The sequence below is a fragment of the Moschus berezovskii genome, chromosome 4 (assembly GCF_049115385.1).
Source record: "Moschus berezovskii isolate FMDL1 chromosome 4, NW_MosBer_1.0, whole genome shotgun sequence".
Taxonomy (NCBI): Eukaryota; Metazoa; Chordata; class Mammalia; order Artiodactyla; family Moschidae; genus Moschus; species Moschus berezovskii.
Genome location: NC_142463.1, coordinates 109,227,818 through 109,244,254, shown reverse-complemented (window position 1 = coordinate 109,244,254; position 16,437 = coordinate 109,227,818). Strand labels below are relative to the sequence as shown.

Below are 16,437 nucleotides of genomic sequence, written 5' to 3'. Positions count from 1 at the left end.
CTCCGCAGAGAGAGGACCTTCCCTTCTATGCTGCCTCTTTCACTGGGAGGCTGACGTCTACTCTAGCCCCTGAACAGGACCCCCATGATGACCCGCACCCCTTCCTCCCCCCTCCTCACCTGGACACTCACCCTTTCCAGCTTCTACTCACCACCACCTGCTTCCTCTCGGCAAGAAAGTGTCAGAGGTGGGCAATTAAGTCATTTAAAACCATTTTCATGGTAGATTTTTACTGAGCAGAAACGCAGTATTTATGTCACTTAGACATTTCTGAGAAGACCTAGCTGTTCTTTTAGAACATCACTTCAGCGCCAATGAAAAATATAATCCAGCCTTCGTAATAAATTTTTAAAACACACACACAAAAATTATCAGCCTACAAAACAATGTTTCCTGGGTCTTCCCACACGTCTCAGTATTTTAACAACGTCCCATCTGTTGATGTCAGTCTGAAGAAGCAGGCCTGTACTCTCCAATTTTATTAAAATCTTTTCTGGCTAGTAACCTGATTTCTACTAGGCTGGCCTACTTACTTCCAGGCCCTGGGCCTGTGGGCCTGTGCCAATGTGCATGGCTGATAGAAATGGGAACAGTTCATCAAAAATCTGTTTAGCTTGTGCTTAATAAGAAATGTTTCCTCTTGCTCCTGTTACTAATTGCTGAAGATGTCTGTGTTTGGATTAAAACTTTGTCCCCTGCCATCTGGATGCCATTGATATGTCTCAGTTCCATCGTGAGCTGGATGATATCAGTGGTTTCCATGTCAACAGATGACAGCATCATATGTGGAAATGTGTGATTGCAGTGCAGAGAAGGAGCCAGCCTGCGGAAGCAAGCAGCTCTGGTTTCACACCAAAATATCTTCACTGATTTGCAGACCCTTCTTGGAAATGATGTCAGTTTTATGCCAATTATACTTACATATAAAGTTGCAGTGTAACTGTTTGGGGCCATTTGGGAAAGGAAATAGTGGACTTGTTGATACCTAGAGCTCCATTTGGTGGGAAAGATTTCCTCAAAGAGGCCTTGTAAAATCTGCAGCTGAAGTGAAATAAGTCAGACAGAGAAAGACAAACACCGTATGATATCACTTAACACGTGGAATCTAAAAAAGACCACAAACTAGTGAATATAACAAAAAAAAAGAAGCAGACTCACAGATAAAGAGAACAAATTTGTGGTGCCCACTGGGGAGGCGGGAGGGGTGACATAGGGGCTGGGGAGTGGGAGATACAGACTACTGAGCGTAAGATCGGCTCAGGGATGTGTCGGACGACACGGGGAATACTCTGGAATGAATAACTGAATTCTTAGCTGCAAGTGGGAAGCAGCCTTTACATTTTCAAAATAAATTTTAGTTAAGTCTTAAACAATTTTTCAATAAATGCAATCTCTAGCTGATAGGAAATCTGTTTACTCTCAGAATCCAAGAAATGTACCATGTGCACTAAATAAAAATCCCATGTAGAGCGTGGAACTCTGCATCCAAGGGCAGCAGTGGTACATGTTTATCTATTCAAAGTGTACCCCAGGCCTCCAGGTCTCGGTAAGGCAGCCTATCTAAATATAGCAAGAGCAGTGGAGAGGCAGTCCCAGAATAATTAAGAAAGAGAAACAGGCGCTCCTCAGCTTCAGCCTCCCGTCTACTGTGTCCAATACAGGATTAATGAGAGATGAATTTTCATCATCCTTTCTAAGAGTTCACGATTTGATTAAGGAAAAAGATCATCGCACGCTCATTTCCTTGCCAAATCGACTGTATCGGCAGACCCCCCAAAACATGTGATGTGAAGCTAGGAAAACTCACCTGATAGTAACCTGCTTATTTACTTTTCCTTAGATCAAGAATGCTGCAGCCAATGTCCTTCGGGAAACGTGGCTAATCTATAAACACACGAAGCTGCTAAAGAAGATTGACCACGCCAAAGTCAGGAAGCACCAGAGGAAGTTCCTCCAGGCCATCCACCAGTGAGTACGCCAGGGCGGCCAAGCCACCAGAGGACCAAATGAGAAGTGCTGGGCTCCCCAGAGCCCCACCGGTATCTTCTCATATACTTAGAGGAGCAGGAGAAATCTGTTCTGTTCCACTCAACAAGCACAGGGGGTGGTGAACAAGCACAGATCGGTCTCTTTATTCATTTATCGCACCTGCCACTGCCAGACATTGGACAGGCTGCCATGGAAGGTAAAAATTAGATAAGAGCCTCAGGGAGCTCTCAGAGTCTACATACGCACACATACGTCACACTGCAACTGGAAGCAGAACAAATTGTGATCAGCACTTTCTATAAGCTAAGTATTTTTAAAACTATAGTGGATTTTTAAAAGTAGAGGATGAAAACACTTAGTCTGACCTGGAAGTTTCGGGAAACCCTGAAAGGCTGAGCATAAGACCTTCAAGGTGGAAGGCACAGCCTTGATAAAGGCATGGAAGTTGGGACATGATCTGAGAGTGGTGGGCAAGCTATAGTGACTAGAGGCGAGCACGCATGGAGATGAGTTTGCTTTCTTGGGGACCTGCCAAGCCCTTGATTCTGGTCAGTTGTCACCCATGTTTGAGGTCCTGGGCTGGGTTCCAAAACCAGATGAGTTGACATGGATGTGGAATCAGCTGGTAGGGTGAACCCAGCATGCACCTGAAAGTATGGCTCTTACGACTCTTTCCCACAGACTGAGGAGCGTCAAGATGGAGCAGAGGAAGCTGAGTGACCAGGCCAACACTCTGGTGGACCTTTCCAAGGTGAGTGGCAGAATCCAAAGACCCCACAGAGGGTTCTCAGACGCTGGCCTTTCATCTCCTCAGGGGTGGCTGTGAAGAAGTGGCCGTGCTAAACTGGACAGAGCAGGACCAGGAAAGTTAAGGCCACTTCCTTCTTCCTTAGAAAATAATCTAGGTTCAAGTTCTTGACATTTGCAAGCTACTAGTGTGTGTTGTTGACTTTGCAAACCTGGCATGTGTTCCTTCAGTTCTATCGCTCAGGTCAGGCTTTGCTGGGGATTGATTGACTGACCTGCTGAGTCTGTTTAGCGTGTTGCTTGATTAGCTGACACTGAGTTTGCACAGGGTGAAGACAAGACCAAATGGTGATGATGGCGATGCTGCTTGTCTAGGTCACACCTGGAAGGATCCTTCTGATTTGTGGTTATAATTGTAAGCTTATTTTCCTGCATCCTTCAGTCCTTACAACTCAGCTTTTCTGGCCCCCAGTCGAGGGGTAGGGAGGTGCATTTCTTTCTACCTCACGAAGATGCCAAAGAAGAGAGCCCTCCTTTCAGAGCCCTACAATCGTTCTGCACTTCTGGTCCTGAACTGCCACAAATACTGTAAAGAAACCCATTGCTTTTGCGAATCTCTGGAGTGAAAGAATCGGAGGCTGCACCGCTGGCAGAGCTGAGTGTAGGCGCCAATGAAGAAAGGGCCTCACCTCCTCAGCTCCTCCTCCTCATTGCCTCTTGATAGAAATTGTATGTCAAGTGTATAGCCCAGGGCCAGGCTGGCAGAACATTCCAGCAGATGTCAATTATCATCACGGAACACGTTCCCTGAGTAAGCAAGAGAAACTCCCTTAGGCAAATTAAACCCCCTTTGAAAAGAGGGTGTAATCAGAGAAATTGCCGGTTCCTGGGCCACGTGCAGTGCCTTGTTCAATGAAGGGATCAGGCCAGAGAAAGGATCTCCCAAGCTCGGGAGGACTTTAATCAGGGAATGTGTGGCTGGCATGGGTTGGGAGAAGCCCACAGGCCTGTTTGTCTTTGCAGGGGGTGCTGAGGTAGACTGAGGTTTCCTGCAAACCTGGAGGAGGCAAGGATGAGAAAGGAATGCCCGAATGCAGAAGGGAACCTCTCACCAGGGTCTAGCGTGCGTTGCTCAACACTCTTGGCTTCTAGTGTCAGAAACCCTTTGGAAGTAGGTTTAAAAATGTAGGTGTTTATTTTAAGAATACAAAGAAGTCTCATTCCAGGCAGAACCTCAGGGCAGGCATGTGGTCAGACTTCAGGAGGAACTAACTAGAAGTGGACCGCACCCCAGGAAATAGGTGCCCACCCTCTCTTCTCTCTCCTGTTTAAGTGCCTGCATCAGTTCTCTCTTTCTTCCTCTCCCCCATCTCCTGACGAGTTTATATGCCCCTGGTCTCCATGGCAGGCCCTTATCCAGAGAGTGCATGTTCTAGTTCTAGCCACAGGCAAACACAAATTGACTGGCCTCCTATTGGTCTTAATTCTAAATTCTCCGAAGGGATGAGATGACTGGCCAGTTTGGGTCACGTGTTCACCCTCGGACCAATCACCTGAGGCCAGGAGGAGGGTCAGGTAAGGCAAACATTGCTGGGGAACCCACGCTGGGGGATGCAGGAATGGTCCACCAAGCCCCAAGATATTTCTTTAACAAGTAGCCATATTTCTGCCTTCTCTGTCACCTGGCAGGACACTCTGTGGCTGGAGTTCTGGAAATAGTGGACACCCTGGACTTTCAAGCCTGCATTTCTTCATTGTCAGTCACTGCCTATCACAGAGATGGGGCCCCCTGCAGACGCAGACTGGGTGAAACAAACCCCATGAACTGGAAAGAGGCTCACAGAAACTGGGTGGGGAAACTAAACCATCAATAACTGGAAAGAAAGGGTGTGGAGGAGCGGGTTAAGGGAAGGTGTCTGCTTGGCTGCGGGGGTAGTGTGAACTCTGCCACGCTTCATCTTTCCTCCCAGGAGGCTCAGCCAAGGTCCTGGCAGCAGCCTAGCATCTTTCACACTGGTCCACATTCCCCCCTGGCATCTTGTCGCCAAGCAACAAAACAGGGAAGACAATAATAACACGGTGTTCTCTCCTTTTCTCTCTGTGCTTCGTCCGCCCAGCTCACCACCTCCCACCCCTGTCCTGTGGTCCTCTCAAGATTAAGAAAAGAGCTTGTGGCCTCCAAATATCACTTGCTCTATGGAGGAGCTCTCTTGTAGGGTGGCAGAGCTGGGGGGCTGGGGAGGGGTGTATGTGCTGGGGCTCTTTATACCTAGCTTCAGTGTCTTCTATTGAGATGTAAAACTCCTTCCCCACATCTGAGGCTCAACTGATCAGATAAGGTGATAGCTGTGAAAATGCTCCAAAAACTATAATCGTTCTGCACGTGGTAGTTCTGATTAGAAATCTGGATGAGGAAACCAAGATCCCAAAGAACAAAGAGACCATACCAAGTTTGATCTGTTGGTGAGCTGCCACGCTGGGGCTGAGAGACCCAGGGGCCCAGACTCAGTCCAGAGCTCATCAGGGTGCCCCTGCAGGCAAATCCATTTGCGGTTTTATACATTCCGGGAAGAACATGTACCTTAAGGAGCTTCTGTGAATGTTAATTAATAAAGGAAGCACTGCCAACCCTAAACACCCTCTCCTCCGAGAGGGCCACAGTAGAGTCCTGCCCTGGAGAAGTCACAGCTGCCTCATTCCTTCTGGGGCTGCAGCCAGTTTCCTGGTGGGAAGGTATTGTGTGTGCGTGCTTAGTTGTTCAGTCATGTCTGACTCTGTGCAACTCCATGGACTGTAGCCCACCAGGCTCTTCTGTTCATGAGGTCTCCCATGCAAGAATACTGGAGTGGGTTGCCATTTCCTCCTCCAGGGGATCTTCCTGACCCAGGGATTGAACCCACGTCTCCTGTACCTCCTGCACTGGCAGGTAGATTCTTTACCATGTGGCACCAGGGAAACCCTGGGAAGGTATCACTACATTCTCAACGCCCCTCTCCTATCTCCTCTCTGGCTTCTCACATTTTGCCACCTCTAACTCTGTTTTTCATTTGCCTCACTTCCTAATCCCTTGGCCCCTGCCTGCACCCATGGTTTCTGCATCTTCCTGGAGTAACTTGAATCATCCAGACAGAACGTGCGTACCAAAAGCAACCGACCATCTTTCAAAATAAGAAGAGGGTCCTGCTTGGAGAAACTGGCAAAGAAAAGCTCCCTTGATACTACAAGAACATTGGTCTGGTCTTCAAGACTCCAAAGGAGGCCATCAAGGGCACCTACATTACAAGAAATGCCCTTTTACAGGTAATGTCTCCATTTGAGGGCGGATCCTGTCTGGCATGGTGACCAAAGTGAAGATGCAGAGGACCATTGTCATCCGCCGAGACTACCTTCACTTCATCCAAAAGTATAACCGCTTCAAGAAGCACCACAAGAACATGTCCGTGCACCTTTCTCCCTGCTTCATGGACATCCAGATCGGCGACATTGTCACGGTGGGCTAGTGCCGGCCCCTGAACAAGACCGTGCGCTTCAACGTCCTCAAGGTCACTAAGGCTGCCGGCACCAAGAAGTAGTTCCAGAAGTTCTGAGCCTGGGCCTCTGCCTGCCACCCCAAACACAATAAGGTTATTTTCCCAGTCTGAAAAAATTAAAGAAATTTCAGGTGAAATAGGATCAGAGTGTCACTGGCAAATAACCAGAGCCACAGTACCTGCAGGTGAGGGTTGGAGGGTACAAAGCAACCGCAAATCCGGCTCTGCCCTTGCAGCTGCAGAAACACCCAACAATGTGTTCCTGAAGTCTCCCAAGAATCTTGCTCCCAAGTCTAATGCCATTTGTTAATTTGCAGGGAGAAATGTGGCTGTCATGTTGATAAAGTCCCTACTGACCAACCCAGGAAGCCAGATTATAACCAAAAAGTTGCCTGATAAGAGTAGAGTCAGAACCATAGTGGTACTGAATGGAACAAAAGTGGTTTCATTTCAATTGAATGAATTGAATTTGAGGGATCGTTAGATGTATAGTGGGCAGGACTTTGTGCTGGTGAGAGGGGGGCCAGGAGAGGATGGTGCCCAGGTTTCAGGTGGGAACAGCTTGAGTGAACGGCCTCTGCTGGAGATAAGGAGCACTGGCAGAGGACAGAGGTCAAACAGAAGATGGAGCACTTGGCATGAGCTGCATTTGTTTAGTACTCTGATGACCTGGTTTATAACTTCAGGCTCAGAAGACAAGTTTATTACTCTCAAGTTGTATTTTATTTGCAGTTCCCTGGAGGTACCCCATGTTTGCTCCCCTGCTCTCACGACCTCGTTCAGGGTTCATTCACAAAAACTTACTCAGCACCTGCTCTCCAGAGGCGGGCCCTGGGCTGGGCCCCCATGGGGCTCTTCTCTCCTTTCCTTCATTCACTTAGGTCTCAGTGGGAAACACTGGGAAATCTTCTAGTTATGTGGAAATAACTTGCGGTACAAGAGGTCTTCTCCCATCAGTTAAACTTTTACGTTGGCTGAAGAATGGAAGGGCAGAGGTTTTCCCCTGAGACAGCACTTCATTCATTCATTAGTTCTACCAACAGCTTTTGGTGCTGACCATGTGCAACAGACCCCCTTGCTAGGCACATCTGTGAATATTTATTCATCAGTAAAGGTTAGCTGAGCATCTCCTATATGCCAGATACTATTTTAAGTCCTTGGGACACATCAGTGAACACAACAGGCAAAGGTTCCCGCCCTGGAGGGGATTTCCTTCTAGTGGGAGAGGACAGACAACAGCAATATGCAAAAGAAACAGCAGATAGCTAGTGTATTAGAAGACAGCATCAAAGAAAGGAAAGCATTGAGCAAGGTTAGTGGGTCAGGAGTGGAGTGGGGATAAGGGGCCTTATTAACAAGGGTGTGGGGGAGGGGAGGGTTTTTTTTTAATTGGAGTCTACTTGCTTTACAATGTTGTGTTAGTTGCTGCTGTACAGCAACGTGAATCAGTCATATGCACACATATATCCATCCCCTCCCTGTCGAGCCTCCCTCCTGCCCCCACCCCACCCCTCTAGGCCCTCACAGAGCTCCGATATGCGCTCTGTGTGCTATGCAGCAGCTTCCCACTGGCTAGCTGCTTTAAACATGGCAGAAGAGATATGTCAGTGCTGCTCTCCCAATTTGCCCCACCCTTTCATTCTGTGGGGAGGTGATTTTTAAGGGAGGTATAGAGGAGGTGAGGCTGTCGGCCATGGGATGTGTATGGGGTGAGTACTGGTTATGGGCGGGTCCCTGGGACTCTGGGAGATGGCACGAGAGCAGGATGTTTACGGGGGGGGGGGCAGTGTCAGGACCGTACCTGTCAGAGAGGGAGGTAGAACATGGCAAAAAGAGTCTGAACCGTGATACGACAGACAAAGTCCTCAACCGGCCCACGGGAGTTCCCAAGGTGGACTGGCCCTTCAGGAGTGTCCCAAATTGAGGTGCTATAATCTCTGCAAGGCGGCTCCCTTTCACTGCAACCCAGGCCACAGTGAGTTTCATCAGATAATTGTACCTTCTGGCTGAGGCGTTGAAAGTGAGCGGGGGGCGGAGCAATGACTTCATTACTATGTGTAGTTATTATTAACTTCTATTGTAAGGAAACCAAGGTTCAGAGAGTTTAAGGGACCTGAGGAAGGCACACTGTTAGGGAGCAGAATACATGTACTTTGACCCTGGCCTACCAATGATGAGTCTATTGCATATCCACTCCCTGCCTCAGAGCCATCTCTTTTTAACCAGATGTCATTGCTGTAAGAGCTGAGAGGCTGGATGCAGTAAGAAACTGAGGACACATTAGGGACGTGTTCTATTTCAGAAGCACTGCTTCTTTTCCAGCCTACCTATTTTCCAATATATTTTTATAGGTAATATGCGTTATTTTTGTAATAAAACAATAACATAAAAACACTGTGGCACTGGAGCCTCCATGTCTTTACGAAAGTAAACGGCTTCTCCATTCTTGGCCAGAGCAGACACAGCCGATGTGGAAGCTGGTCCCTGGAGAATGGTCTTTCCACTGTCATCTGGCTGAGTATCTCATTTTTCTCATCACAGATTCCCCTGTGATGAACTGTTGTCTTCCCATCTCTCACCTCTCCATCTCCCCAAACAGATGCAGAATGTCATGTATGACTTGATCACAGAACTCAATGATCGGAGCGAAGACCTGGAGAAACAGATCGGCAGCCTGGAGTCTAAGCTGGAGCACCTCACCGCCAGCTTCAATTCCCTGCCCCTGCTCATCGCCGACACCTTGCGCCAGCAGCAGCAGCAGCTCCTGTCTGCCCTCATGGAGGCCCGGGGCGTCAGCGTGGCGGTGGGCACCACCCACACCCCACTCTCCGACAGCCCGATCGGGGTCAGCTCCACCTCCTTCCCGACCCCATACACAAGTTCAAGCAGTTGCTAAATAAAACTCCCCACTCCAGAAGCATTACCCATAGGTCTTAAGATGCAAATCAACTCTCTCCTGGTCACTTTGCCATCAAGGAACATTTCAGACCAGGGATCGTAAAGAAGAGACACCGAGCTAATTAACTAACTCATGTTCATTCAGCGTGCTTGGTTTGATATGCCTTGAAACCAGAAATCTAATCTCTGTTTAGGTGCCTCTACTTGGGAGCAGGAAGAGGAGATGACAGGAAGCGACGCCTCTGGCAGGGCCCTTGCTGCAGAGTTGGTGGAGAACAGAAATCCACGTTCAATCTCAGGTCTTCACGTGGGGAGGGGTGGGGGGTCAGACGCACTGAAGTAGCCAACAGTGAAGCCAGCCTGGAGGTGGGTCCCGCTGGGGGGAGGGTGTGGTATCAGGCTTGGGAGATGGGTCCCTCACCCCTGGGGTCCTCCAGCCCACTGCTTTCCTTTCCTTTTGTCTAAGGAAGCCCCCAGAGGACAAAAGAGAGAGAGAGCTGCCCACAGCTTGCCAAAACAGATGTTCTTTCCTCCCATCCCTTACAAAGTCATAAAATTTAGACTGAAAGAAAAATTGATGAATAAAAAGCCAGACTCTCCATTCAATATTAATACTCATATAAACCCATGTATTTGCAAGCGTGTGCATGCATGCACACACACACAGACACACACACATCCCACATTCAACCCAGGTCTTTTCTTGTTTGCACTTGACCCAAGTAAAGAGGGACCTAGTACCTTACTCTGCACACAGTAGGCACTCTATAAATGCACATTGAGTTGGTCTGAATCTGGGTGCTGTCAGTTCAGTGGGTTTGCCAGTGTTGCCACATTCTGAGCTTCACTAAAGACGCCGGTCCCTTCAAATACAAAACAGGGTACACCATGCTTGCTCTGAGGTGAATGACAAGCCAAAATTGGTATTCTGGAGAGATAAGCAGCCTTCTAAAAATAACAGCTTCTGCAGAGTTTTTATCTTGTATCCAAACAAGCTGTGTTCCACAGGAGTGCATGATCAGGTGTATGGATGTGAGGGCAGGGGAAGAGGATCTGTGCACGCATGTACACACATGTGTGAATAGGTGCAACCCCAGGACACCTTCATGAATAGAAGTATTGTCTGGGGGTTTGTTTGGTGATATTTATCCAGTAACAGTTTTCCAGCCCCAGATGTTAAGAGTACAAAGGTGTCAACGGTCTCACAGGAGAGCTGGGAAGAGAAGTGAGGATGAGTGACCCAGGTGGCCCCTTCTATGTGACCTAAAACCACGTCAAAGTGCAAGGTTTTGAAGATAAAGGGAGCCCTTAGGGAACATTGTGGGTAAGATAAGGTGACATAGATTTGTCAGTAGCCTATTCCTATTGTGCCACATTTATCTTGGTGCAAAAATTATTGTAATACTTTTCCAACTTCAAGAGGCTTCAGAAACATCCAGATCCAGTGTATGACAGAAATTGTGAGGACAGGGCATTTGGATGCAAGATATTTTTCTCATACCATCATCTAACTATACATAATGCTTGTGATGTGAAAACCATCCAACTAGTCATCACATTTCTCATTCCAAAGTCTCTGACTTCTGCTTGTGGGGACTTAAATGATACTGTAGGGAATATTTCATCTGTTTAGGGTAAAATGAAGGATGTCATTTGTGGTGTGGATGATTATCCTGTGGGGTATCACAGGACATCATCACCTTTCTGAAAGTAGAGTCTAGCTGTGGAGACTTCTACAGCTCTGGGCCTGGTCTTCTAAGGACAAGGAACTCATCAGGCAGCAAAAGGTAGACAACCCTAGGAAGGCCACTCTTTCAAGAAGATCTGGTCTCTTGTTAAATTTCTTCTTTTATCTTTTTTTCTTGCTATTGCTCTTCCCTTGAGGGCCTCATTTTTATCTCAATAACTCCTTTGAGCATTTTCCTTGGCTGTTTTGTATACCATAGATGCCACACTTAACTGCTGGCTTTTTTTTTTTTTTTACTTGTTATTTTACCTATTGATTATCTAAAAGATCCGTATCTTTTTTATGTCCCAAGAATGGTGCTCCTGTTTTCAGTGACAGCTGAAAGTATAAACAGACTAATAAGCAGATGAAATAACCATGTGTTTTCTTTGTGGCATTAGTTCATTTCACAGCATGAAAAGCACTGACAGGTCAACCTGAGCGTGCCAATCTCGATCATCTAAACTGCAGCCCTCGATTCTTAATTCCTAGTCACTCTCCCCATTCCCCAGGTAGCCCGATGATGTGTGTGTGTGTGTGCGCGCACAGGTGCACGTGTGCATATGTAGGGATTTAATCTGAATTTCAAACAAACGGCATGCAAGATCCCACTGCTACTCCTCCTGCCAAAAGTATGTGCAGACTGTCACTGGCCCGTTGTTGTCTATGGGTGGCTCTTCTTTAACCCATCACTAATGCTGTTCCCATGGGTAAATGCTAATGACCAAGCTAGCAAAGAGACTGGCTGGAGGTGCTTTCAGTAACTGCAGCCACTGCACCCTAGAAACACATGGGCACTTGTAGAGTGGCTAGACCTACTGGTAGTGCAATAGCTAAGTATGGTTTTTCTCCTTGGGAAAAGAGTACTTACTCTTCAAAAAAAGAAAAAAAGATCAAATTCGCATGTTGAGCCTCCGGTGGTAAATGGGATGCTGCTTCTCTACACTATTTCAGCTTTTTTCGGTGGGGAAGTTACCCATTCTCCTGCAAGTACAATCAACCTTTATGACTTAGGTATTGATTACCCAGGATGTCACCCACCTGTTTCCTTCCTACGGCCCATCTTTTGGCTAAGTCCACTGCGCCTCAGCATCACAGTCAGATGGGAAAGGGGGCCAGGTGGGTTTTCGTGTCACACCTTCTTGTCCTGTAATTTCAGGTTTGGTGGTAGAGGAGATTTAATTATCTACTCAAGAGTTGGCTATGTGAAAAAAACAATTAATTACGGTAACCTCACTCCAGTACTGAACCAATTGAGTTCTTCCCCCTCCTGGAAGTCAGACCCAGTGACCAAGCCCCTCCTATAATCTTTCTGTTAACTCAGTGTCAGATCCAAGTATACTCTGATATTCCCTAAAATATCTAGACACTTTAATTAAAAATATAGAGCCACCCCCTCATTGCTTAAGCCATATTATAGCTCCATGTACTGTAAAGGCAGGGATGTATATGATTACTTAAGACCACTAATCTCAGTGGGATTTCAGGACAGAACATCCGTTAGTAAGTTATACCAGACTAGGGGCTCACCCCTCCTTAGATTGAAGTCCAAATAAAAATCTGCATCATTGGATCAAAGGCCACATATGTGTGATCATCATCAATAAATGATCATAAAGTGTCTATGAACGGCTCTTGCCATCCTCATAATATGTAACTTCATGACATCATATCTCTCAGTAGAAAGGTATAATACAGTGCAAAAGAGCAAGAGGGGAAAGGCTTTGAATCACCACTAACTTCTGACCTCAGCCAGTACCAGTGGTGTAACAATAATCTCGTAAGTGAGAAGGTATAGAAAATGTATTCACAAGTAAATTCTAAAGTGTTGAGCAAGTGCAAATTGTTGTTGTATATTAAAGGCTGGGAAGAAACAAAATTGAAGAAATGATTTTTAATACATTTGGGGCTTTCCCCTTTGCTTTTTTATAATTTCTTATGAATAAATCATGATGGAAGAGAACAAATCTAGAGATACAGCATCGGAATAAATAGAAATCTAACACTGGATCCACATCTTTGGCCAATGAATGTAACCACCTCAGACCTCAATTTCTCTATACTTAAAATGAAGAGGACAATTAATATTCTTAGGTGTGAATTATTCAATAGATTTTAAAATGGAATCACTATTGTCAACACCAGCCCAAACCAACTCTGTCTAGTCCACACTTTGGTGTTGCCTCAGAATGTACTCAGTAGTTACCAAAAAGTAATTCTTACATATTGACGTGTGTGAAGTTAGCAGGGAGAGAAGCACGGGATTAGCACATAGTCCCAAGACCTCGCTCCTCCTTCAGAGTGTGCCTCATCAAACAGTGCACCCCAAATTAAGAATCAGTGTTTCATTCCAGAACCCATGATGTTGCTACCATCACAGCAAGTTGAGACACTGTGAGGTCATTGCACTACCAGTAGGTTACTGCTCTTTTAAAGCTACTGCTTTTAAATCGTAAACTATATCCCCAGTTCTGCAGTCATCCCACTTCCTAGATGTTGCTTAGAAGCAGATGAAGGCTCTGTCAGTCGTCGTTTTGCTGCCCCCATTGACTCTGCACGCGTTCGGTTTCAGTACCTTAGACAGCTACCTGATGGCTTCCTGGTAGGCGGGAACAGCCTCTTCCCATCCTTCCGCTACAGTCTGTCGGCTTAATGACACCCTGGACTGTATCTCTTCCTTCTCTACTGCCGCCAAAGTAAACAGTGGGAACGGGATCACTGATACCACTAAGAAAGGAATGTTACAGGGATAGCAATATTAAGTGTCTGCCTCTGGTAGTAGAATATAGGTGAGTTGCTCTTAATCCTGAAAGCTTGTGCCAAGCTGCATGAATAGAAATTAACTCTAAACTCCTGTCAGACAAGTAATATGTAGATTTTTACTGAAATAGACCGAAGCTTATTAAAAAGTTCTCAGTGGAATGGTATAGAAATATATACAAGTAGAGGAAAAAAATAACTGTGATCTTTTTCCTTACACCATTACTGGAAATGCCCAAACATGAACTGGAGTTCCCTCTGAACAAAACCATTATCAAATCTTCAACGTATGACCTCCAAATCTAGGTGCCAAGTGCCCTGCAACAGTTGTTTACACACCTGAGAAACATGTTCTGGAAGCTGGACTCTTGGGCTTGGACTATGTGTTGAGACAAACAAAACAGATGTTGTGACCAACCAAGCTGATGGAGGAAAAGCACAAAATTCAATACCAACCTATAGTTCAGATCCCAAAGAGATGCTGAATTTATAGCCAAAAAAGTTTTTTTTGACAAATCAAACATCAATCTGATCGGAACAGCCAACAGGAAAGTTCACAGGAGGAGGACAGGGAATAAACAACATTCTCTAGCTGTATCATATTATCTCAGTTTTTGAATCTCAACCAGGACTGATCTACCTTCATCAGACACACTTTTTAATGGCGCAACAACTCAGTATTGGTCCCAGACTCTCCGTTCTGCACTGACCAGAAGAGAACAACAAAATAGAGCAGCAGGATGTCAATGGAGGAAATACATCCATCACGAACTCAGAAACTGATGTGTTTATATTCAGAATCAGATGAGCTTCAATATGAATTTGCATCTTGCCTCTGTTCTGCTTGCTATTTTTTAATGATAGGAGAAAGTATAACAGTTTATTTTAAATATGAAATATATTGCTATATTATAAAATATATTGTAACTTTCAATTAACATTTTGTATCAAACTAGTCTTTAGCAGGTACAGTGTCAACCTGCTCTCCCAACGACTGTTTCTGAGTACACATCACTGTTAGTGACTGCCTGACACCCAGACCAAGGGTCCTCAGCCTACTGAACTGCCATATTCTAATTCTCTGAGACCTGACTAACAGAGAGAAAAGAACACTATACCCCATTTAGAAGACTAATTCTACCCTAAATTCTTTCAAGCCATTTCAGAAGAGATTTTAAAAGCCATCACTCCTTTAGTAGCTGTGCAAAGCCAGTTTAATTAAAGTGCAGGCTCTTTCTATCTAAATGCAAAGGGCCTATTACATAAATGATGTGTCTCAAACTCAGCCAGTTTTTCCTTTGGCAATGGCAGAATGGGGCATAAGGAAAGGTCTTGTTCTCCTGTGACACAAAAGATTCAGAATCCTAGGCATTGTAAGTTTCTCTGTGTCAGAGTGTAACTGGGATTGGAATTCCATTTCCATGGGGGCCCAGTGAGAGCCCAGCGGGCAGTTATGCTTTTCTGAGTCTGCGGTGCCCTAGAGGGAACCAGGTTTCCACACATTTAACCACAACATGGGGCACAGCTCCTAGGGGAATGAAGGGAGGAGGCCGGACATGCAAAGAGCTGGGCTTCCTTTTCTGCTAGTTTAGCTGGGAGGAAAGAGAGAGTTTCCATCAAGATGTTTTCCTTTATCAGCAAAACTGTGACAAATTTTCTACTCCAGCAACTATGATATCGATGCCCTTCTCTGATAGAGCAGCTGAAACACACGTGTAAAATTTCTCACTTCCCTCCTTTGGCCGCGGGACTATCTGCAGATGAAAACAGGATGCATTTGGTCATAGAATGAAGGTTTCCTGGGATCAGTGGCCTCCTCCCGAGGAGGACCCTTGCTGGCTTTTAAAATATTTCACAGGTGCATACCAAGTAGCTTCAGGATAGATTCTTCAACTGAGCATCTCTCTTCCCTTCACAGTCTCTGAAAATTCACACAGATGTACTGATAGTGCAAAATAGTAGGTTTTCTCCTGGGAAAAAGGCTGGAATCCTCTCACATTTCCATTTTATTTGAGCTTAAATATAGATAAGGCTGGGGCCTCAATGATGTTATTCATGCCATTTGAAAGAGAAGTATCTAAATGCCCAGCTTCAATTTGCTCGTGTGGCTGAGACCTAACTTGGAGACACATTTAATTTCATTTTTATTCATTAAGCTTTTTATTATGTATTGGAGTATAGCTGATTAACAATGTTGTGACAGTTTCAGGTGGACAGCAAAGTGGCTCGGCCATACATATACACGTATCCCTTCTCTCCCAAACTCCCTCCCATCCAGTTTTCCACATAACATTGAACAGAGTTCCCTGTGCTATACCGTTGGTCCTTGTTAGTTATCCATTTTAAATATAGCAGTGTGTACCTGAACACACATTTTGTTTTTATTGAGCTGAATTCTTTCAGTCTCTATACTGGTCCTCAGTTACATGTCTGGCTGAGCTCCACTAAAGCCATCAGAACTCCAGGGCACCTGTTTTTAGCAAGTTACTCACTCACTTGGTAATGGAAATTAGTTTATTCTCAATTTTATAATTGACTGATGAATGTGCTGGTGGTAGTTTGTCTCATAATACTTTTCTGCTACTAAATAGAACTGTCTCTTTTGGCTTTTCCTTCTAGCTGTTCTCAGACTAAGACTTTTACATTTATAGAGAGTGTTCTGATTTTTCTACTCAAAATTATTATTCCATCTAGAATTAAGAAAACCAATACAAATTCCTGATTTGGGGAAAATAGGACCTTTGGACAGTAATTCAGGCATATAACTATATGCTGACAGTTATAAGT

General features: G+C 45.5%; 1 protein-coding gene and 1 pseudogene across 4 annotated transcripts in view; both read left to right on the top strand.

The window, feature by feature from the left end:
* KCNN3 (potassium calcium-activated channel subfamily N member 3) overlaps positions 1 to 14,588 on the top strand; it is a 173,563-nt gene extending 158,975 nt beyond the window's left edge. For 3 of the 4 annotated variants that reach the window (XM_055401522.2, XM_088835829.1, XM_088835830.1), the window contains 3 exons: positions 1,841 to 1,968; positions 2,671 to 2,740; positions 8,866 to 14,588. In XM_055401522.2, coding sequence (XP_055257497.1) covers positions 1,841 to 1,968; positions 2,671 to 2,740; positions 8,866 to 9,162 — 495 coding nt within the window. In that variant the 3' untranslated portion in view covers positions 9,163 to 14,588. The remainder of the gene's footprint in view (positions 1 to 1,840; positions 1,969 to 2,670; positions 2,741 to 8,865) is intronic. The other variant, XM_088835828.1, reaches the window with a different exon arrangement.
* Positions 3,720 to 8,857, top strand: LOC148778199 (small ribosomal subunit protein uS17 pseudogene; annotated as a pseudogene).
* Positions 14,589 to 16,437: the final 1,849 nt, after the last annotated feature.